Source organism: Rhincodon typus, chromosome 33 (genome assembly GCF_021869965.1).
Source record: "Rhincodon typus isolate 14 chromosome 33, sRhiTyp1.1, whole genome shotgun sequence".
NCBI lineage: Eukaryota > Metazoa > Chordata > Chondrichthyes > Orectolobiformes > Rhincodontidae > Rhincodon > Rhincodon typus.
Window position 1 is genome coordinate 6,947,758 of NC_063364.1, and position 23,236 is coordinate 6,970,993.

At 43.6% G+C, this 23,236-nt stretch overlaps 2 protein-coding genes across 2 annotated transcripts in view; both read right to left on the reverse strand.

Moving 5' to 3' along the window:
- Positions 1-23,236, reverse strand: part of sh3gl3a (SH3-domain GRB2-like 3a) — a 79,781-nt gene that overhangs the window by 33,844 nt on the left and 22,701 nt on the right. The gene's annotated exons all lie outside the window — the stretch shown is intronic.
- The window catches only part of LOC125486772 (prelamin-A/C-like), a 55,988-nt gene continuing 41,279 nt past the window's right edge, over positions 8,528-23,236 (reverse strand). The window contains exon 5 of the mRNA XM_048615718.1: positions 8,528-8,747. Coding sequence (XP_048471675.1) covers positions 8,528-8,747 — 220 coding nt within the window. The remainder of the gene's footprint in view (positions 8,748-23,236) is intronic.

Below are 23,236 nucleotides of genomic sequence, written 5' to 3' on the forward strand. Positions count from 1 at the left end.
TTTCAACTCCCCCTCCCATTCCTCAGACGACATGTCCATCCTGGGCCTCCTGCAGTGCCACAACGATGCCACCCGAAGGTTGCAGGAACAGCAACTCATATTCCGCTTGGGAACCCTGCAGCCCAATGGTATCAATGTGGATTTCACAAGCTTCAAAATCTCCCCTCCCCCTACGGCATCCCAAAACCAGCCCAGCTCATCCCCGCCTCCCTAACCTGTCCTTCCTCCCACCTATCCCCTCCTCCCACCTCAAGCCGCACCCCCATCTCCTACCGACTAACCTCATCGCGCCCCCTTGACCTGTCCGTCCTCCCTGGACTGACCTATCCCCTCCCTAACTCCCCACCTACACTCACCTTTACTGGCTCCATCCCCGCCTCTTTGACCTGTTTGTTTCCTCTCCACCTATCCTCTCCTCTATCCATCTTCTATCCGCCTCCCACTCTCTCCCTATTTATTTCAGAACCCCCTTCCCCTCCCCCTTTTCTGAAGAAGGGTCTAGGCCCGAAACGTCAGCCTCTCTGCTCCTATGATGCTGCTTGGCCTGCTGTGTTCATCCAGCCCTGCACCTTGTTGTCTCGGATTCTCCAGCATCTGCAGTTCCTACTATCTCTATATTTCTAACAACTCTAGCAACTCATGATTAGGCATCCAAGAACTGCTGTGGGCCACCATCAGCAGCAGAATTGTATGCAACTGTAAATCAGTAAACTCATGATCTGGATCGCCCCACACTCTACTATTAATATTAAGTCAGGGGAGCTTGGTAGTGTAGAATTTTATTATTGCTGAAACAAATATGTTGCTGAAGTTTTTTGTCTTGCACTCATCAAGACAAAATTGCAAGAATACCAAATCTCAAAGGGAAAAACAATTTACATTGCATGAGAAGAGGAGGCTGACTCTTAAAGGTGTAAGTATTACCGTGAGAATGGATGTGGTTAAGCTTTTATTGAAACTGTATTGCCATTCTGAATGGTTAAGGGATCACCATGGGGACTGCAGCAGGAAATGAGTGTCACCACAGTTTTTGTTACATGGAAAAGGCACAATACCTGGACAAATCACAGGGTCCTGTCTGTGAATGCATGTAACTTTCAACAATAATGCACCTGATTGACTATCTTGTTAGTGTAATTCTCAACACAATCAGGATTGTTTAGCAGATGTTGCCCAGTGATTGGAGCCACATCTAATCTTGCAATTCTGGCCTAAGTGAAAGAAGAAAAGCTTTGATAGCAGTTCACCTTTTTTTTTAACCTACACTTGGAAATGTATCAACTCTAATGGGCAACAGTCATCTGCTTTGATTCCATGTAGTTGAATTTCTTTGATTAACCACAAAGGGTAGAAAATGGACCCACCATGCCTTCAAAGTGGATGAAAGTGTGGATGTTATACAAGCTCAAAGCCTTCGTTTCTAGAAACCTTCATTTACCAATAGAATCCTGCATCTCGAATGAAGTTTCCTTCGAAGAATGTTGTCGTGGAGAGAGGACAGCTCAGAAAAGTTTGCTAATCAGCATATCTTAAAAAGATTTTTACTTCATCATTGAGATGCTTCCTTAATAAATTCAATCTTTTTTCAACTGTGCTTACCACCAAATCCACAAGACTCTTAATGGCTTAAAAAAATGTAAAGGTATAGTCACTGAAGGCAAGGTGATTACTACTTAGAAATACTTTGTACATATGCTTATTACTGAAATTAACTCGATGTTAACAACCTTGTCCCAATTAATGAATAAGTAATTTTAACACAGGTTCAAATACTTCTTTCGAAGTATACATGTTTTAGATCCAAAGGGTCAGCTGTTTCCCAGACACATGTGATGTGCATTTGCAATTAGCATTGTTTCAACATTGATATTTCCATGTTCCCTGTGAACTGAGAGAACGGAACTGAAGAAGTAATAAAGGCCAGTTACATTTATTTGCAGGTTTAGACATCTTTTAGTAACAAAACTGCCAAAGTCAGAACAAAGAGGTAAGCATGCTACGTGACTAACCTTCACCCGCAGTGACTGCAACTTAACAGCAACTGCTAATGCTGAAATAATGGCCCAGGTTTTCCACTGGCTAGACAGTTATTACTCCAGTGTAGATGGAAGCTGTGCACGGGGACTCTGCAAAATCCCCACAACACAACATTCTGAGGGAATTCCTCCAGAATTGATTGTTCTGCTGGGCAATTCCTCTCCACCAGGAGCCTTCTGAAGGTCTCTGTTTAAATTGGAGTCTTTGGACTGTTCAGATGAAATTAAGTAAAACTGTTGCTCAAAAATTTGTCTATTAAGTGCAATTCTCTACCCCCATTCAACATGCCCCATACACACCCCAACTCCCTCCAGACGTCTTACACCCGCAGACTCAGGCTCAAAATCCAACCCCACCCCATCTCAGTCAGTCAGTCAGCCACTAATCAAACAACATGACCTGCTGTAATGCAATGTTATTTTCAGATCATCTTAAGCAAAAGCGTTAACATTAGTCAATTTTGAGCTTTCACGAAACTCTATTTAAAGAAATATACAAGACAATCTTGTAATTTAAAGTTAGAAGGACCTACTCACTCACAGCATCTAGAAAACATAATTGGAAAAAGAAAAGCAACCACAAAAAAATTACATTTGTCCTCATGAATTTTCCTCAAGGCCCAACTGCAATAATTAATTGTAAAATCAGTTGAGATCATTTACCTCTCTAAGTGCAAGATACACCCAAAATATGAACAACTGATGTCCATCTACTTGAATTACAACAGCATTCAAATTTCTCAAATCACTGTTTTGTATTCCTAACTGTAAATCGAGCCGCAAAGAGATCAAGTTGGGCAGGGCTGCATTTATTAACTGTGCCCTGTTGTTCTGGCAAAGTGCCAGTGAGCTGTCATCTTGACATGCAGCATTTCTCCTGTTTGAAGGCACAGCTCTATTAGTTCCTGGATTTGTAAGGCTGGATGCACAGAGAAACAAGTCTTCTTCGAAGGTTCATCAAAATGAGGATTTTCCTCAATTTAAAGGGATCATGCCCATCTGTGAAGGTTCATATACAAAGCTAAAGGATCACTATGTTGCTGACTTTGCACCTCAGATTTGCAATCACAAGACACTTAAGGGGGAGGCGATGGCCTAGTGGTATTGTCGCTGGATTGTTAATCAAGAGACCCAGAAAACATTCTGGGGACCTGGCCTTCAAATCTCGCCACGGCAGACGGTGGAATGTGAATTCAATAAAAATATCCGGAATTAAGAATCTAATGATGACTGTGAATTCATTGCCGATTGTCGGAAAAACCCATTTGGTTCACTAATGTCCTTTAGGGAAGGAAACTGCCATCCTTACCTGGTCTGTCCTACATGTGACTCCAGACCCACAGCAAAGTGGTTGACTCTTAACTGCTCTCTGGGTAATTAGGAATGGGCAATAAATACTGCCTAGCCAGCAACGCCCTCATCCCATTAATGAATAAAGACAAAAAAAATCTATGAGATGCAGGGATTGCAAAGTGTAATTAACCCGTATTCATTCCCTCCAGTGCAGGCAGCACTGAGATTAATATGACCTCCTCAAGACCATGATTATGATACACAACCAGCACCGAAAATGCTGTTGAGCAGCTGCTTGATTCAATGGTGAGCAAGGCTGGTACCACATCAACGTACCCAACAAAACCTAAAGCCAACCTACATCACGAAAGCGGAAACTGCACTCAGGCTGCAGTAGTTACTGGAAGTAACCAAGGAAGAATTCTAAAAATGACACATCAGGACAGAGGGCGTGCTCCAATGTTCTCTGTCACAGCAAGAGAAGGAGAGGGGACTGCAATGCCTACCAGACACTGAGAAGCCAGGGGGAGCACATGACTGCCGTGCAGTGTACTCTAAAACAGAACAAAGAAATGTGGATGCCAGAATATTTGAAACAAAATCAGACATTGCTGGAAAAACTGTTCTGAAGCAGCATCACTGGACTTGAAACATCAAATCTGCTTTCTCTGCACAGATACTGCCAAACCTGTTGAGGTTCTCCAGCATTGTGTGTCTGTTGGCGTGTAATGCTGATTCAAAGGCTTACTTCACTCTCAAACACTAAGGCTGCAAGCTTCACACTTGCATCTTACAGCTTAAACACACACTATTCAATCTTAACAGCCACTTCACACACTCAGCTGCATACTTCTCTCTCTCTGACTCTTGCAGAACAAGGTGATGTACAATCACAGGCAGGAGCTGGGTGGTTGGAACGTCCTTATAGATTCGTAGAATCATAGAATCGCTACAGCATGGAAAGAGGCCATTCGGCCCATTTACTCTGCACCGAACCTCCAAACAGCACCCCACCCAGATCCACACCCCTCTACCTAATCCTCTTTATCCTGCATTTCCCATGGCTAATCCACCTAACCTGCATATCCCTGGATAGTACAGTCAATTTAGCATGGCCAATCCACCTAACCTGTACATCTTTGGGCTGCAGAAGGAAACCCACGTAGACACGGGGAGAATGTGCAAACTCCACATTGACAGTTGCTTGAGACTGGAATCAAACCGGAGTCCCTGGTGCTGCGAGGCAGCAGTGCTAACCACTGAGCCACCATGCCACCCACAGGGCGTCAGTGACCTCCTTCCCACAACAGTGGATGGTAAACTGGAGACATGGGAAACATTAGCTCCTCCAGGCTGGACGGAGTTAGTCTCGAGGAAAATAACTGACTACAACCGTCATCATCAATGATCCTGGTAGTCTGCCTCATCATGGTAAGAGTTTTCAGCAAGACGTCAACTGGGATCTTCTCAGTGACCTGGGGAAGTCCCATAACAGTGTTTCTCACTGAGACTGCCTATGGACATGCGAGAGGTACAGGCTCCTGCTGAGAAACCTCCTCCGACTCCCATTCCTCTTTGATCAGCTTGGTTCCCCGCTGTGTCACCTTTGCTTAGGTTCGGTGATATGCTGCAAGTGAAAGAATATAAAAACTACTGAGACCGTGCCAAGGAGCAAGTGGTCTGAGCAGAAACCTTAAAGACAGAACCAATGCATCGCCCCATATTACACTACGCCCTACATATTTCAGCAGCTGCCGTTAACAGTAGAATCGACCAGATTCTGCAGAAGGCGCCGAAATCAATCAATAACAAATTTGACAATAATTAATAGTCCTTTGAAAGTAGCACTCGCGAGGGTGTCCTTCCTGCTGAGGAAGGCCCTCAGCTCTGCAGGGTAGGACAGGATGTTAAGCTAGAGCAGTGAAGGTCTATTGCGATGCAGTAATAGCATCCCTACCTTTGAGCCAGGAGATCCAGTTCCCAGAAAGGTGAATAGGTTGATCATAAAATAGTATTTTTTCAAAAAAACAGGACCATTGAGGCCAAGAACGGCCCAGGTGGTTTCACAACAGGTTTGTGCACTGACTGAATATAAATGGATTGTGAAGTCAGTCAGTCCAGAATACAGGTGCTACAAAACTTTACTTTGTGAAGAGGGAATGAGAGCACACACAAAGCAGTCCAGGACTGATTTTTGGGGTGGGAGAGAGATAGTAGGAACTGCAGATGCTGGAGAATCCGAGACAACGAGGTGCAGAGCTGGATGAACGCAGCAGACCAAGCAGCATCATAGGAGCAGAGAGGCTGACGTTTCCGGCCTAGACCCTTCATCAGAAATGGGGGAGGGGAAGGGGGTTCTGAAATGAATAGTGCGAGAGGGGGAGGCGGATAGAAGATGGATAGAGGAGAAGATAGGTGGAGAGGAAACAGACAGGTTGAAGAGGCGGGGATGGAGCCAGTAAAGGTGAGTGTAGGTGGGGAGTTAGGGAAGGGATAGGTCAGTCCAGGGAGGACGAACAGGTCAAGGGGGCGGGATGAGGTTAGTAGGTAGGAGATGCGGGTGCGGCTTGAGGTGGGAGGAGGGAATAGGCGGGAGGAAGAACAGGTTAGGGAGGTGGGGACAAGCTGGGCTGGTTTTGGGATGCCGTAGGGGGAGGGGAGATTTTGAAGCTTGTGAAATCCACATTGATACCATTGGGCTGCAGGGTTCCCAAGCGGAATATGAGTTGCTGTTCCTGCAACCTTCGGGTGGCATCGTTGTGGCACTGCAGGAGGCCCAGGATGGACATGTCGTCTGAGGAATGGGTATTGGGTATGGGCATTGGGTGATAGGAGGGTTGTCCTCCACTCTGATAAGATTCACTGTTTAAGCACAGAAGGGAAGAACTGTCAGAGTCATAGAGCTACACAGCATGGAAACAGACCCTTTGGTCCAACTCGTCTAGACTGACCAGATATCCTAAAGTGATCCACTCTCATTTGCCAGCATTTGGCCCATATCCCTTTAAGCCCTTCCTATTCAAGTATCATCCAGATGTCTTTTAGATGTTGTAATTGTACCAGCCTCCACCACTTCCTCTAGTAGCTCGTTCCATACACACACCATCCCTTTGTGTGAAAAAGTTACTCCTCAGAACTTGAGTTTCTGCTGTAGTGGGGTTATGTTAACAAGATGCAGGACCTCCAGGGGAAGAGGGGAGATGGTGAAAGGAGAATACAGAACCTGTGAGTAGTGATGAGATACAATCACTTTGTCTTAGCAGGCAGGGCTGGGCAGGAACTGGAAGGGGGCAGACAGTTGTCGGGGCAGGCAGGTATGGGGTGTAACCAGGTCAGCCATGATCTTAGTGAATGGCATGGCAGCTCGAGGGCCTGAACGATCTAATTCAGCTCCTAATTCACAAGTTCATGAATAGAATAGGCTGTAAAATAAAAGGTAAAGGCAAAGTTTCCACTGTCTCACCAGACCACAGGACTACTCTCACATTAGAAAGGGATGATTGGTTTCCAACAGGTTAAGCCACCAGAGTGGGAAATGACAATAGGAAGGAGCCTTGATCAGATGGGTCAATGGGCCAAGGAGTGGCAGATGGAGTTTAATTTCGATAAATGTGAGGTGTTGCATTTTGGTAAGGCAAACCAGGGCAGGACTTACACACCTAATGGTGCATCCTGGGGAGTGTTGCCGAACAAAGAGACCTTGGGGTGCAGGTTCATAGCTCCTTGAAGTTGGAGTCACAGGTAGACAAAGTGATGAAGAAGGCATTTGGTACACTTGCATTGATTGGTCAGTGCATTGAGTATAGGAGTTGGGAGGTCAGGAGTTGGGAGGTCATGTTGCAGCTGTACGGGACACTTGTTAGGTCACTTTTGGAATACTGTGTTCAATTCTTGTCTCCCTACTATAGGGAAGATGTTGTTAAACTTGAAAAGGTACAGAAAAGATTTACAAGGAATTTGCCAGAGTTGGAGGATTTGAGTTATAGGAAAATGCTGAATAGGCTGCAGCTGTTTTCTCTGGAGTGTCGAAGGTTGAGGGGTGACCTTATACAGGTTTATGAAACGATGATGGGTGTGGATCAGGTGACTAGCCAAGATCTTTATCCCATGGCAGGGGAGTCCAAAACTAGAGGGCATAGGTTTAAGGTGAAAGGGGAAAGATATAAAAAGGGACCTAAAGGGCAACATTTTCCACACAGAGGATGGTGCATGTATAGAATGAGCTGCCAGAGGAAGTGATGGAGGCTGGTACAATTACAACATTAAAAAGGCATTTGAATGGGAACATGAATAGGGAGGGTTTAGAGGGATGTGGACCAAATGCTGGCTAATGGGACTAGATTAATTTAGGATATTGTGTCAGCATGGACGAGTTGGACTGAAGGGTCTGTTTCTGAGCTGTACAGCTCTATGACTCTATGAGAGAGACTGGAATGATATGATGTGTGACAAGTTTGAATGTACAACATTAAGATACAAAGTGCCAATTTTTTGTTACTAGCTTTTTGCCTCATAAGCATGGATTTTTTCACAAATCAAAATATACGACATACTTTTAATTGCTGACTACCTTCTTCTCCTCAGAGCTATGGCCACGTGCAAGATTCCAATTGTTTAAGTGCTTTCAGCTTTGGATGAGCCATGGAGCATATTAAAAATTAAAGACATCTACCCTCAAGATATTTTGCTTTCGAGGGGGTTTGAGCTCTCGGATACTTGTCATTTACCAAATGGGAGACCTGTTATTCTAACTGACCCTCTGCTGACAGCAACAACAGTTTGGTTGTTGCTCATTATTTTTCAAAGTTAAGCATCTATCCAGTGTTTTAAAATAACAAGCACTGCTTGACTTCTGTGACATATTTCAGTCTGCCTTCGGGCTGGATCTGGAAAAGAATCAATCACAGTTGCTTTAGCAATGGAATATGATGCTCAAGTTCAGGATCAATCGGTAGTGATGGTAATCTTGCTTTTCCCCTCCATTTGCTTCATAGAGGTGCAGAATTTTGCAATATGCCTGGAAGCAAATTAGGTCTCCTTTGGGATCATAACTGGAAGTTCTGGGGGCAGAAACACCGTGGGAGGTGCTATCCAGATTCTACTTGTGCTTCCAGTCTGTCTTGACTGTCAAGTTGGGAACAGACAAAAAAAAAGATCGTTTGGATTGTTACTTTTTCACAACCTGCTTCTTTATTCCCCTAAAGGCCACATCTTGGCTCCGAGACCATTTTCAAGGCTGACCCTTTTTCAACAGCAAACGTTGGGATGCCAGGATGGGATTCCAGGTTACATATTAGCTTTCTGTAATAATTTACCAACCCAAGGAAGGACTTAAGCTCCAGTACCGACATGGCAGCCGGGACACCTTTGATCACCCTCACTTTATCTTCCAACAGGTATAACTTGGTCTTCTCAACTCTGTAGCACAAAAAAAAGGTCACTTGGAGAGCCTGGAACACACATTTTTCCCTCCGAAGGCATGCCCCTGCCTTGGGGGAACATTTAAGTGTTGTGTCCAAGTTCTCCAAATGTTCTTTATTAGTCTTCTCATCATTAGCATGCCATCCAGATAAATAGCAACCTGAGGTAGACCTTGTGTTCTCCATCATCCACTCAAAATGGCACAGGTTGGTTATACCCCAAATAGCCATCTTGTACATTGGTACAAACCTTTATGGGTATTCACTGTAGAATATTTCTGGGAATCCTTATCCAACCACAACTGCAGGTACGCATAGCTCATGTCTAGTTCTGTGAAGGACAGCCCCCTCTGCCAGTTTTGCATACAGGTCCTCTATGCAAGGGATTGGGTATTCATCGAGCTGCAAAAAGCGGTTCACCATTTGTTTGACGTCCCCACAAAGGTGAAGCGAGCCATCGGGCTTCACAATTGGTACGACCGGTGCTGCCCATGATTCCTTTGCTTTCTAGCCTCCTAATTTCTGCTTCTACATTAGCGCACAAGGCAAACGATACTGGGAGGGCCTCACAGATTCACGGAATTGTTGCCTGGTCAACATGCAAGGAGGTCTCAGCTCCTCTCATAGTCCCTAGACCTTCCTGAAAATCTTCTGGCTATTTTGTTAGGAATTCACTCAGGCAGCCATGTTCTAATCAAGAAATGTTGGGCCAATCAAGTTGAATCTTTCTCAACCAATTTCACCCCATCAGCTTGGGCCTTGACCTATTACTACAGTCAGTGGTAACTGAACCAGCTGCTTCAAAGAAGAGACCGGAAATGAAATTCTACTCTTAATCTACAGGGGATCCCGAGTATAGGTTCTCAACCTAGCGCAAGTCTTACGCAAACTTAACAGTTAGATTCCAGAGCGAATTTTGGTGAAGACTGGTTCTCCAATCACTGATATAGCTGCACTAGTATCAACATCCATTAGAACTGGGTAACTGTTTAACCAAGATGTTTATTTTGGTTTTGATTTGGATGTTGCTAAGCAATTTAACTGTTGCACGTGTAGGTGGACTTTCCAGGGTGTGCATTCTCCTGGAAACCAGCCTATGAATTCTCTTACTCAATTCAGCCCTGGTGGGACTCTTTCGCTGTCTCGAATCCACATACCGGTAGCAACTACAATGGCCTACCAGCCCGGATCCTCGAGGAAATTCTAACCGTTTGACCAAGGCTTGACTTTGTTTTGGGGTTTTGCTGTGGGCTGACCTAGGGTCCCTCCGTTTAGGATACGTCCTGAGTGAGGCTATGCAATTGACTTCACTCAAGTGGTGTTCTCGAAGCTCAGTCGGCCTGGAAAAACTGTCCACTTCCACCGGCTTACCCTGTAACTCATAAGCTCCACTTGCTGCATTTTGCAATGACAAAGCCAGTTGTAGTGCCTGTTCGATGTCCAGTTGGGCTTCAGTTAATAGGTGCTTTGGCATAATCACATCATTACTCCCACTCTGGTAGCCACTGAAATAACACCACGGATGCCAGCTTCCCATCACCAACTCACCCTTTATTAGCACGTGCACAGTATATGGCACTGACCCAGCTAGCTCAGAGCCAAGTCCTACAATCTTGACACTCCTGCTTGTTTTTTTTGCAAACAACTTTATTAACTACCACCACCAGGAAAAACACCCATGAGACCAAAGAATCAGTATCAAGCAGAGCCCCTAGGGGCAAAGCCTACGTGAAAGAAAAAAAAGTGAGGGGGAGGGTAGGGATCAAATCAAAAAGGAATTGGAGGGGGAGATAAGACACTACACAACCCGCGGCGCCCACATCTCCCAAAAGGTATCGAGAGTATTGGTGGGTACCGTGTGCTCCTTCTCCAGGGACACCCAAGCATGAAAACAGCCACAGAAAAGGGGAAGACAGTCGGCCATAACAAGCCCTTCCATGGCCCACTCAGCCAGGCCCAGGAGCAGACCCAGATACTCCTGTTTATATCTGCCAGCCAGGACTCCCTGATTGGACAGGTTTACAACCCCAATCAGGGAAATCATATTCCATGAGATTCACCTGCCTTGCCTTGTTCCAATCACTATACAGCAGAGACTGAAATCAGCAATATCTGAGTAAATAGAGGAGACAGCTCAGAGGGCCAAAGATCTACATCTGCTTCTATTCGTCATGTTCTTCCTCCAACACTGGTCTGTTACATATCACCCTGCTTCCTTGAGGCATGACCTCAGCTGTCTGAACCCAAAGCTCTGGCATTCTCTCCCTAAATCTCTGTACCTCACTCTGCTCCTTCGAGGGTCTTCCAAAAATGTACATCTTCGGCAAAGACTTTAGTCAGTGACCCTAATATCGCCTTCTTTAGCTCAGTGTTAATTTGCTTCAAGATGCTCCAGCGAAGCGCCTATGTTAAAGATGCTGTATGAATGCACCGTTTTTGGTTGATTAAGTGTTGGCAGTTAGGTATCTGCTTTGGGGCAATTCCGACAAAGGTGCTAGCTGGGTTTAGCTGTTCGATGTTCATTTCCTTGATATAGGTTGAGGGAAGGTGGTGCAATCTGACTGGGGGAAAATCAAAAGTGCTTGGGATTGCTAAATATGAGATGGCACCCTGTTCTGCAAATTTTGATTGTGTTTCTGTCTGGCTTACTCCAAAATCAAGTCAGACTGGTCACTGGCTAGAACAGGCAGGAGTGTTGTATGATGTTAGGCCCAATAATACTTCATTCCTGCTTTAAAACAGGGCGTGAAATTTCTCCCAGATACTGAAAAAATAATTCCAGAAGGTTGACCTTTAACACAGAACAAACTCTACAGGATATATTTATATAAATGTCAAGTTTCTGAGACTAAACTTTTAGTCGACAGTTACAGAGTAGATTTTTACATTAGTAACATTTTGGAGGGGTTGAAATTTATTATCTCCCATCACCTCATTTTTACCAAAATTAAATGGCACTATGCATTACATACTGGTGAGATGTTTAGGATGCATTAAAAATAACATTGGTCTGATGGTTCCTATATTACTCTTGGCACATTTTTACTGAAACAGATGTGGAGGAAACAAAAGATCATAGTTGGGTAGTGCTGAATTTGCACATACCTGCCATTAGTTACAATTTTCCAATGTAGCAGCCCTAGATTCCCAAAGTACCTTTCTAGGAATACTGTTGCTTATTAAGCATCAACAGTTTTTGCAACATTAAGTCTTGAAAGCAGGCTGTGTGGAGATTATCAACTTGACAATCTGACCAAGTTTACCATTGTCAACTTTAAGAAACAAACAAGAATGAATGTTAAAACAAAATGACCTGCTCAACCTTAATAAATTATGTCACAAAAATAACTGATAGTGAAAATTAAAGCTTAATGAATATAATTCATGCTCATTAAGCGGGTTGTTGGAGATGAGGGATTTTAGGCTGTAGGCTGCTCATGGCTGGATGTGGGTGTAATTGATCTGAGCACTCTGCTGAAATGGTTACACAGCTTCCCACATCGACAGTGAAGACAGAAAGAAAATTACTTTATCTCCCATCGGATTTGATCGTGCATTAAATCCATCTTACTCCTTCTGGATTGATGTGATAATTTAAAGGGGTAGCACACATCATATTTGGATAACAAGCTGATCCTCAAGTGGCAAACAAACATATTTGCATGAGACCATGTTTGTAGTATTACTGTTCTCAAGTTTGATTAAGCATATGAGAGCAAGAAGCTGCTAATTCATTAAGAGCACTGAGCTGTGTGGAATGAGAGATACATTAATTTAGTTAAGGATTAACATTCTGTAAAATAACTGAAAACTTACTAGCTTCACTAACAGACATCAAGCTGATAAACATCTACCCAGTGAAATAAAAATATTTAGATAGATTTAATAATTTAAGAGAACGTACTATTCTTAAATGAAAGTAACACAGGAGTGCAATATCCTGGACATCTGCCTCAGTGACATTAATAGTTGGATTGTAAGTCCATCTAATCATGAATAATGCTTCAATAGGTAACAACCTGGGAGTTACAGCCATTGCTTGAATAGCTGAATAAGAAATGTTCACAAACATGAGCAGCACACTCAGTAGGAAACTTCATTATCTTCAAGGGATAAGCCTTGTCTCCATACCATTGGCCTCAGTTGCCAGCAAATCTCGTAAGCTGGTCCCACTCTCCTCCCAACTCACTGTCAGCAAACAAAGAGGCAGCATAAGAAAGAGAGAAGTTAGAAAAAGAGACCATAGGGGAGGCGATGGCCTAGTGGTATTATCGCTGGACTGTTAATCCAGAGAATCAGATAATGTTCTGAGGATCAGGGTTCGAATCCCACCACGGCAGATGGTGGAATTTGAATTCAATAAATATCTGGAATTAAGAGTCTAACAATGACCATGAATCCATTGTCGATTGTCAGGAAAAACCCATCTGGTTCACTAATGCCCTTTAGGGAAGGAAACTGCCATCCTTACCTGGTCTGGCCTACATGTGACTCCAGACCCACAGCAACGTGGTTGACTCTGAACTGCCCTCTGGGCAATTAGGGATGGGCAATAAATGCTGCCCCAGACAGCGACACCCTCATCCCGTGAATGAATAGAGGAAGCATGTCACACTAAGAAAAAACGAAGGGCAGAGAAGAAGAACAGGGGAGATGGAGAGAAATGGAGAAATAGAAATAAAAAGAGACATTTTTGAATGCTTATTACAGCATCAGTATCTTTAGTGTGAGATACTGCAAAGGAAAATTCCATTACGGTCAATGGAATGGAGTGTCAGATGCTGTTTATAACTGGTGGTCAAGCTGATGCTACATGTTTCACATTACCACCCAAGACTAACGTCTACCAGTGCATGGTTTAGAGTAGCAAGCAATGGAAAGTCTGGCAATTCCAGAATTGGGTAGTTTTTTGTTGAGTTTCTTTTGTCAAGGATGGTATGAATAGCCACAAGGTTAAAAACCCAAAGACAGCGTTTTGCTCCAGGGTTTCAGGAATCTCTACAACAAAATTAGTTGCATTTGCCCTGATTATCTCCGACATTCATCCTTTATTCCTTTGTCAGAACACTAAATCTATTCAAAGAACAAGTAGGTCAGTTTCAAGGCTAGGTCACCAAGTTAAGATTCCAGAAGAATGTATATTAAGGAGCGATAGAAGTGACGATGCTCCAGTAAACCACCTTAGATAAATGCAAATAAAGGATGAATTATGAAATGTAAATATGCAATCTTTTTTCATATGTTTAATCCATTTTTAGCTGTGTGCAGTGTAGCACTGGGAGTGGGAAGCAATACGGTTAACAATATTTAGAACATAATTCAGTATTCATTATGGGCAGGTAAAAACTGGAACAGGCCATTCTGTCCATTAATCCTGTTGTGCTATTCAATAAGATCAAGGCTGATGTGATTGTGATCTGAACTCCACTTTCCTATCCCAATGCTGAATAACCTTCAACTCCCAAGCAGACCAGAAAACTGTTGAACTCAGTGTTGAATATATTCTATGATCTGACCTTTACTGTTCTCTGTGGAAGGGATTTCCAAAGATCAATCTTTTTGAGAGAAAAAATTCTTCCTCAATTCCATCTTAAATGGGATGTCACTTATTTCTAAACTGATGTCCCTGAAAGGGGGCAATATTCTCTTAGAACCTACCCTTTCAAGCCCTCTCAATCTTGTATTTCAATAAGGCCACCTCTTGTTCTTCCAAACTACAATGAGCACAGGACTAACTTGGGCAACCTTTGAGGCATGGGGTAGCCTCTTCATCCCAGGAATCAGCCTAATGAATCCTTTCTGAACTACATCCAGAGTAAAAAGCTAAAACTGTACATGGTACTCCTGATGCAGCATAACCAGCTGTACAGTTGTATAAAGACTTCCCTACTTTATATTTCTCCCTCTTGCAGTAAAGACTACGTTTCAGTTCCTAATTTCTTGTTGTACCTTCATGCTAACATTTTACGATTCATGTACGATGACACCCAAATCCCTCTTATCTGCTACATTCCTGCAGACTCTTATATTTTGTTTTTCTATTCTACCTACCAAAATAGCCAACCTCAACTTTTTCACATTTTACTCCACCTGCAAAATTTTTCTACTTATTTAACCTGGCAATATCCCTTTGCAGGTTTTGTTTTGTTTCCTCCCCACAATTCCCTTCCCTTCTCAATTTTGTATCTTCAGTTAGTCCTGTTTCCTCACTCATTTCTTGTTTGATATACTTGCAGAAATTTTTAATTAGTTTTTTTTTACACTTCCTGCTGGTTTCCTCTCATATTCCAACTTCTCTCTTAAATAAAGAGACCAAAACCATGTGCCGTACTCCAGGTGTGAGTGACCAGTACCAATTGGAGGCCCTTCAACACTGCAGAATCAACAGGCTGCTCCTTTCAGGTAATTCCTGGAAACATCCTAAGTTTGCAAATAGCTGTCAGTTCACACGCAGGATGCCATTCACCTACTCAGAGAGTGGGAAGTGATCATTAACTCATCACATCTCATGACACACCACTGTACTTGAACATCAAGGTACACATTTTAGAGTCACAGAGTTGTACAGCATGGAAACAGACCCTTCAGTCCAACTCATCCATGCTAACTGGATACCAAAAATTAATCTAGTCCCATTTGCCAATATTTGGCCCATATCCCTTTAAACCCTTCCTATTCATGTACCCATCCAGATGCCTTTTAAATGTTGTAATTGTACCAACCTCCACCACTTCGTCTGGCAGTTTGTTCCATACATGCACCACCCTCTGTCTGACAAGTTGCCTTTAAAGTCCCTTTTAAATCTTTCCCCTCTCACCTTAAACCTATGCACTCAAGTTTTGGACTCCCCTACTGGGAAAAAGACCTTGGCTATTCACCCCGTCCATGACCCTCTGACGCTCCAGGGAAAATAGCCCCAGCCTATTCAGCCTCTCCCTATAGCTCAAACCCTCCAACCCTGGCAATATCCTTTTCTGCACTCATTCACTGTGAGAAGAAGTAGGAGAGGTTAGCTACCAACTTTTTAAAACTTAAATTGAAAGGCAGACCTGGTAAATTTCCAGAAGCATAGCCCTGCCTCTCCATCTTCATGGAAGCAGGATGGAGGAGTCGGGGACGGGGATGGGGGATAAATGAAGTTGGGAATCCAACAAGCCGGTGACACACAATCCTGTGCCTGCTTCCATAGCGGCCTAAATATTCAGCCTACGCTTCAGCTGTAGAAATAAAAACAAATCACAACGACGGAGGGCTGTGGAACTCCAGGCTTTGTTCTTCCCTTTATTTCCCTCTGCAGTCCTCTGTTGTCCTGCTTCTTTCTTCTTTAAAGCGTAGGACGATCTGAACAACAGTGACTCATCGACCGACTGACAAGAAGAGAACTTTCTAAGAATGTGCAAGTGCTTATTTGTTTCAAAGGAAGGAAGGCTTAACGATAGAGTATAAGCGAGATTTACAGATGTTCTTTCACTTCAGTTAAGTATCCAGCTTAGTACAAACCATCAATTGCTGGCACTGATCAAAGCTCAGTAAGTGACACCAACATGTAATTACTAGTCCCTGTTTCCCTTGAGTAAAGGACAACATTTGGAACTCTCAGTCTTTCTTAGGGGTCTTGGTGGTGCAGTGGTAGTCCTTCGGATCAGACGGTCTAGGTTCAAGTCCCACCTACTCCAAAGGTGTGTAAACACCACGTCACAATGGGTTGATTAAAAAACATCTATACAATCTTAGAAGTAAGATCGATTTTGTCAGGGCTTTTTTTTGAACTTTTGTAGATCCATAGGATGTTTTTTTCTAGCTAATTATCTGACAATTAATAGAACGATGTTTGAATGTATGATCATCATTGACAGCGAGAGATATCAGGCCTTTTCCAATTGCCTTTATGCATTCATTACCTATGACTGTGTTGTCAAATTCCGAATGATTGCCATCTGTAAGTTCGCTGATGACACCACCGTAGTGGGACGGGTATCTAGCAGCGATGAGTCAAAATACAGAAAGGTGATAGAGGGCTTGGTGACGTGGTGCAATGAAAACAAATAATCTGCCTGTCAAAGTTGGCAAAACTAAAGAACTGATCATCGACTTCAGAAAGAAAGGAGGAGAACACACCTCCAGCTACATCAACGGAACTGAGGGCGAGAGGGTGAAGAGCATCAAGTTCCTCGGAGTGATGATAACCGAGGACCTGTCCTGGAATTCCCACATAAATGCGACAGTCATGAAGGCACAACAACAGCTCTTCTTCCTCAGGCGGCTTAGGAAATTTGGCATGTCCATAAGGTCCCTCACCAACTTCTACAGATGCACCATTGGAAGCGTACTGTCCATGTGCGTAACGGCCTGGTATGGTAACTACTCTGCAGAAGGTGGAGTGCACAGCCCAGACCATCACAGAAACCAACCTTCCATCCATGGGCCTATCTCGCTGCCACGGAAAGGCGGCCAATATCATCAAAGACCCATCGCACCCTGGTAATGATTTCCTACAACCTCTTCCATCAAGCAGAAGATACAGAAGCCAGAACACATGCACCAAAAGGATCAGGAACAACTTTTTTCTGGCCATTATCAGACTGTTGAATGGACTCTAGCCTCAAGTAATGTAACCTGCAATGTAACCTGTATGCCTGTAAGCCTTTTTGATCTGTACATCCTTTGCTTGCTGCGATCTGCCTGTACTGGTCGTAAACAAAGCTTTTTACTGTATTTCAATACACATGTCAATAAAATCAAATCAATCAATTATCAATGAATTGGCCTTCACTTATGTAGCAAACAATAAAATCTACTGAAACAAAAGTGACACATTATACAGGCTGGAAATCTGAAATAAAAAAAGCAGAAAATACTGGAAATGCTCAATAGGGTCTGACACAATGTACAAAGATAGAGTCATACACTCAGAGCTGTACATCACGGAAACAGACTCTTCAGTCCAACAAATCCACTCTGACCAGATATCCTAAACTGACCTAATCCCATTTGCCAGCATTTGGTCCATATCTCTCTAAACCCTTCCAATTCATGTACCCATCCAGATGCTTTTTAAATGCCTCCACCATTTCCTCTGCCAGCTCATCCCATACGCACACCACCCTCTGCATCAAAATATTGCCACCGAGATCCCTTTTGAATCTTTTCTCTCACACCTTAAACCTATGCCCTCTAATTTTCGACTCCCCTACCCAGGGGAAAAGGCCTTGGCTATTCACCCTATCCATGCCCCTAATGATTTTACAAGCCTCTATAAGATTACGCCTCAGCCTCTGGTGCTCCAGGGAAGAGAAAAGGACTTAACAAGTAGAACCTTGTTAAGTGGTGGGAATGTGGTGAGAGATCTGCACTACCCGTTGCACAAGGCTATAAGTCCAAAAGAAATAGGAACAGGACCCCTGACCCTCGTTCAGCTCAAGCCTGCTCTGCCATTCAATAGGATCATGGCTGATCCAACATTCTTCATGTCCACTTGGCTGCCCTTTCCCCGTAACCCTTGACTCCCGCAAGGCCATGAGACCATGTGTGGGCCTTCGAGGGAAGGCTTGCAGAATCACATGCAGTGCAATGGCAGTGACAAGGCCTACCGAGGACGTCCCATTGGCCGAGAGCTCCCGGCTGATCGGAGGCCAGCAGCTCTTGAACTCAGTGGGACAACAGAGTAGGCCATGGCTGCTGAAAGTACAGCACTCTAGGATTACAAGGTGACCCAAAATGAAGGAAGTGATTGAGAGATGGGTAGTTTTTTGGGTAAGGGGATTACAAGGAGGTCAGGAGCAAGGACTGGATGTCATTCTCAAACACCACCTTGGATCCCGGCTGACAAGCTAACCAGAATGTTTGACATAGAACATAGAACATAACAGCGCAGTACAGGCCCTTCGGCCCTCGATGTTGCGCCAACCTGTGAAACCAATCTGAAGCCCATCTAACCTACACTATTCCATTATCATCCATATGTTTATCCAATGACCATTTAAATGCCCTTAAGCTGGCGAGTCTACTACATTTGCAGGCAGGGCATTCCACGCCCTTACTACTCTCTGAGTAAAGAACCTACCTCTGACATCTGTCCTATATCTATCACCCCTTAATTTAAAGCTATGTCCCCTCATGCTAGCCATCACCATTCGAGGAAAAAGGCTCTCGCTGTCCACCCTATCTAATCCTCTGATCATCTTGTATGTCTCTATTAAGTCACCTCTTAACCTTCTTCTCTCTAACAAAAACAGCTCAAGTCCCTCAGCCTTTCCTCATAAGACTTTCCCTCCATACCAGGCAACATCCTGGTAAATCTCCTCTGCACCCTTTCCAATGCTTCCACATCCTTCCTATAATGCGGTGACCAGAACTGTACGCAATGCTCCAAGTGCGGCCGCACCAGAGTTTTGTACAGCTGCAACATGACCTCATGGCTCCGAAACTCAATCCCTCTACCAATAAAACCTAACACACCGTACGCCTTCTTAACAACCCTATCAACCTGGGTGGCAACTTTCAGTGATCTATGCACATGGACACCGAGATCTCTCTGCTCATCCACACTACCAAGAATCTTACCATTAGCCCAGTACTCTGTATTCCTGTTACTCCTTCCAAAGTGAATCACCTCACACTTTTCCACATTAAACTCCATTTGCCACCTCTCAGCCCAGCTCTGCAGCTTATCTATGTCCCTCTGTAACCTGCAACATCCTTCCGCACTATCCACAACTCCACCAACTTTAGTGTCATCCGCAAATTTACTAACCCATCCTTCTACACCCTCATCCAGGTCATTTATAAAAATGACAAACAGCAGTGGCCCCAAAACAGATCCTTGCGGTACACCACTAGTAACTGAACTGCAGGATGAACATTTCCCATCAACCACCACCCTCTGTCTTCTTACAGCTAGCCAATTTCTGATCCAGACCGCTAAATCACCCTCAATCCCATGCGTCTGTACTTTTCTGCAATAGCCTACCATGGGGAACCTTATCAAACGCTTTACTGAAATCCATATACACCACATCAACCGCTTTACCCTCATCCACCTGTTTGGTCACCTTCTCAAAGAACTCAATAAGGTTCGTGAGGCATGACCTACCCTTCACAAAACCGTGTTGACTATCCCTAATCAAATTATTTCTTTCTAGATGATTATAAATCCTATCTCTTATAATCCTTTCCAACACTTTACCCACAACCGAAGTAAGGCTCACTGGTCTATAATTACCAGGGTTGTCTCTACTCCCCTTCTTGAACAAGGGGACAACATTTGCTATCCTCCAGTCTTCTGGCACTATTCCTGTAGACAATGACGGCATAAGGTTCAAAGCCAAAGGCTCTACAATCTCCTCCCTAGCTTCCCAGAGAATCCTAGGACAAATCCCATCCGGCCCAGGGGACTTATCTATTTTCACACTTTCCAGAATTGCTAACACCTCCTCCTTATGAACCTCAATCCCGTCTAATCTAATAGCCTGTATCTCAGTATTCTCCTCGACTACATTGTCTTTTTCCTGTGTGAATACTGACGAAAAATATTCATTTAGCGCCTCTCCTATCTCTTTGGAAAATGCCGGGTATGACAGACCCAGCTGTGACTGGGTGAGGAATTTACCAATCAACCTGTTCAAAGCTGATACTATGCAGCTCTGGGGCAAGTGGGACCTGTACCTGAATCTCTTAGCTCAGAGGTAGGGATAATCCCACTGAGCCACCAGTGCCCAGCAGTTGGTACCAATGCCAGTTGGCTGAGACATTAAATGGTCTTTAACTGGCTACTTCTGAATAGGACTCACTGGACCCAAACATTAAATTTGCTTTCTCTCTCCGCAGATGCAACCAGAACTGTTGAGGTTTTCCAGCAATTTCTGTTTTTGTACTTGCCTCAAGTGGCGACATAGCAGGAAGGTCAACCACTGGTCTTCCCAAACCTGAACTTAACCCTGGTGCAGGTGGGAAGGTAATGAGGTTTGGGGATGATCACCACCCCTCCTACCGAGTGCCCTTTCTGCCTCCAAGATCATCAACTCCTAGAGAACAAGATTCCACCCAGGGTTTCACAGTGATATGCTTGCATATGTTTCTTTGTTTGGATTGGACTGACTCAGCATTTTCTGTGAAATCCTCATTTCAGTTTAACACAGTAAGTATTCCATTGATAAGCTATCAGAGTCTGCAACCACCCTCCTTAAATGCGGCACACATCACAAGATACTGAAAAGGGCGTACATTAGATTCAAATCAAAACCCAAGAACATTCAGCAATGTCCAACTGTTTCTTTAAAGTTTATTTTCACAACTTTTTTTCAAAACTTGCTCCACATATGTATTCCATAATATTTATTTTGTATAAGTTTTCAACTTATCATTGTGCTAAATCTTGGGAGAGAATGAGATAGGTAGAAATGTCTTTTTCTGGACCTCATGTGCTCTTTTCCTGTATGTGTTTTTTTCCTGCTTTCAAGCTAAGTTCACATACTGCTATCTTTCAGAATTACAGAGTTGCTACATAATGCAGAGAGAGCTATTTGACCCATTGTGCCTGCATTCCAAATGAGCATTTTACTTAGTACCATTTTCCTGCCTTCTGCCTGTAACTGCAGGGGTTGCTCAGTTTCGAATAAAAGTTGAATTCCCTTTTGAATATCTCAACTGAACCCACTCTAACCACATACTCAGGCAGGGCATTCAGACCTGAAACTCTTGCTGTGTGAAAATGTTTTCTCCCCTCATGTCATTTCTACTTCTTTCAGCAATCATTTTTAATTGGTGTCCTCTCATTTGTGATCCATTCAATAGTGGGAACTGTTCCTCCATATCTGCTATGTCCAGACCCTCACAAGTTTAAATATCACCATCAGATCTCCTCTCAATCCGCTCCATGGAAAACAGTCTTAATTTCTCCGAGCTATTTCTCTGTTTAATTTGTGTTAACTTCAACCATAGCTTAACAACCTGCTGGAGTACACGTTCAGGTAACAGAATACATTCAGTGATCAAGTCTCTTCTTCTACAAGTAAGATGCACACTTTCTGTCCATGAGTCACGTGGCCTGTTGCTCAAATTTGTGAAGCCAAATTTATCAATTTAATAATGGTGACATTACCTGACTGGGAGGAGGAAGGTGCTTACTGTTGGCTTAGCACCTCCAGCTCCATTGAGGCTCAGCTGACGGAGGCAGCAGAGGAAGAGAAGGAAGTCAAATTCCCCACACAATAACATGCCTCCAACTGCTGACAAAATTGTGGATGCAAAATAAAGCTCCTCAGTCAGCTGGAGATTCATCTATCCTGACAGACGTCATACTCGATGCCAAGGGACCACTGATGACACTGGTGTCCCATTAGTCTGGCCAAATTTACCAAAGTAATAATAATGTCATTACTGATTTGCCTGGGATGCTTACAATGTTGTTGCAGGTTCTGGCTGCAATGTGGCTGTGTAAAGTGAGTTTCCATCACTGCTCTGCACATCTAATATCTCATATCCATCAAATGTCTGTGGCCAACGTTGGGAACACAGTGGCTGTAAACGTACAATGATATTAACTCATCTTTTGGCAGCGGGGGGGGGGGGAGCTAAAACCAGATGATAACAAAAATCGACTTCAGTGAAAAAGAAATTGAACAAAGACTAAAGTGCATTGCCTTATTTACATCCATGGTGAACATATCACCCAATATGTTTGTTTCAAAATCAAGTTCAACTCTTTTGAAACAGAAACAACTAACTGTTTGATTTGATGTTTACCAGCCACTGCTTACATACTATTTGAAAATCCTGCAACTCCCTTCCTACAACATGGACTGCAGCAGTTCAAGGTGACGGCTCAACCCTCCTCAAGGGTAATTATGGATGGGCAGTAAATGTTGGCTTGCCAGCCCAGCTCATATACCACAATTCATTTTGAAAAGATAAGAATGATGATAACAGCATGACGCTTCTCAGAATGGAGCAAAGGCAAGCATGGGGGACAAGATTTGGACTTTGGTCCTTTGTGTCAAATGAGTCATCAGTCTCTTACACATCTTCCCACCTTTTCTATCCCTGTTGTCTTCACTGGATGAGTTTTTAAATGAAGCAATGACTATCACCCGCCTCACACTATCACAAAGGCAAAACTGTCTTGAAGAATGTTGGACTGCGTAGGGTTTCCTGAAACATTGATTTTGAGAGCTCAGAGCTAACAGCAATTTAAGAAATAAAACTGCAAACATCAGACTTCTGGGAAATGTACGGTCATAGAGTTATACAACACGAAAACAGGCCCTTCGGCCCAACTTGTCCATGCCGATCAGGTTTCCTAAACTGAAGGTGGTCCCATTTACCTGCCTTTGGCCAATATCTCTATCAATGTACCTGTCCAAATGTCTTTTAAATGTTTTAATTGTACCCACCTTTACCACTTCCTCTGGAAGCTCGTTCTAAATATGAACCACCCTCTCCGTGAAAAAGTTATGCCTCGGGTCCCTTTTAAATCCTTCCCCTCTCACC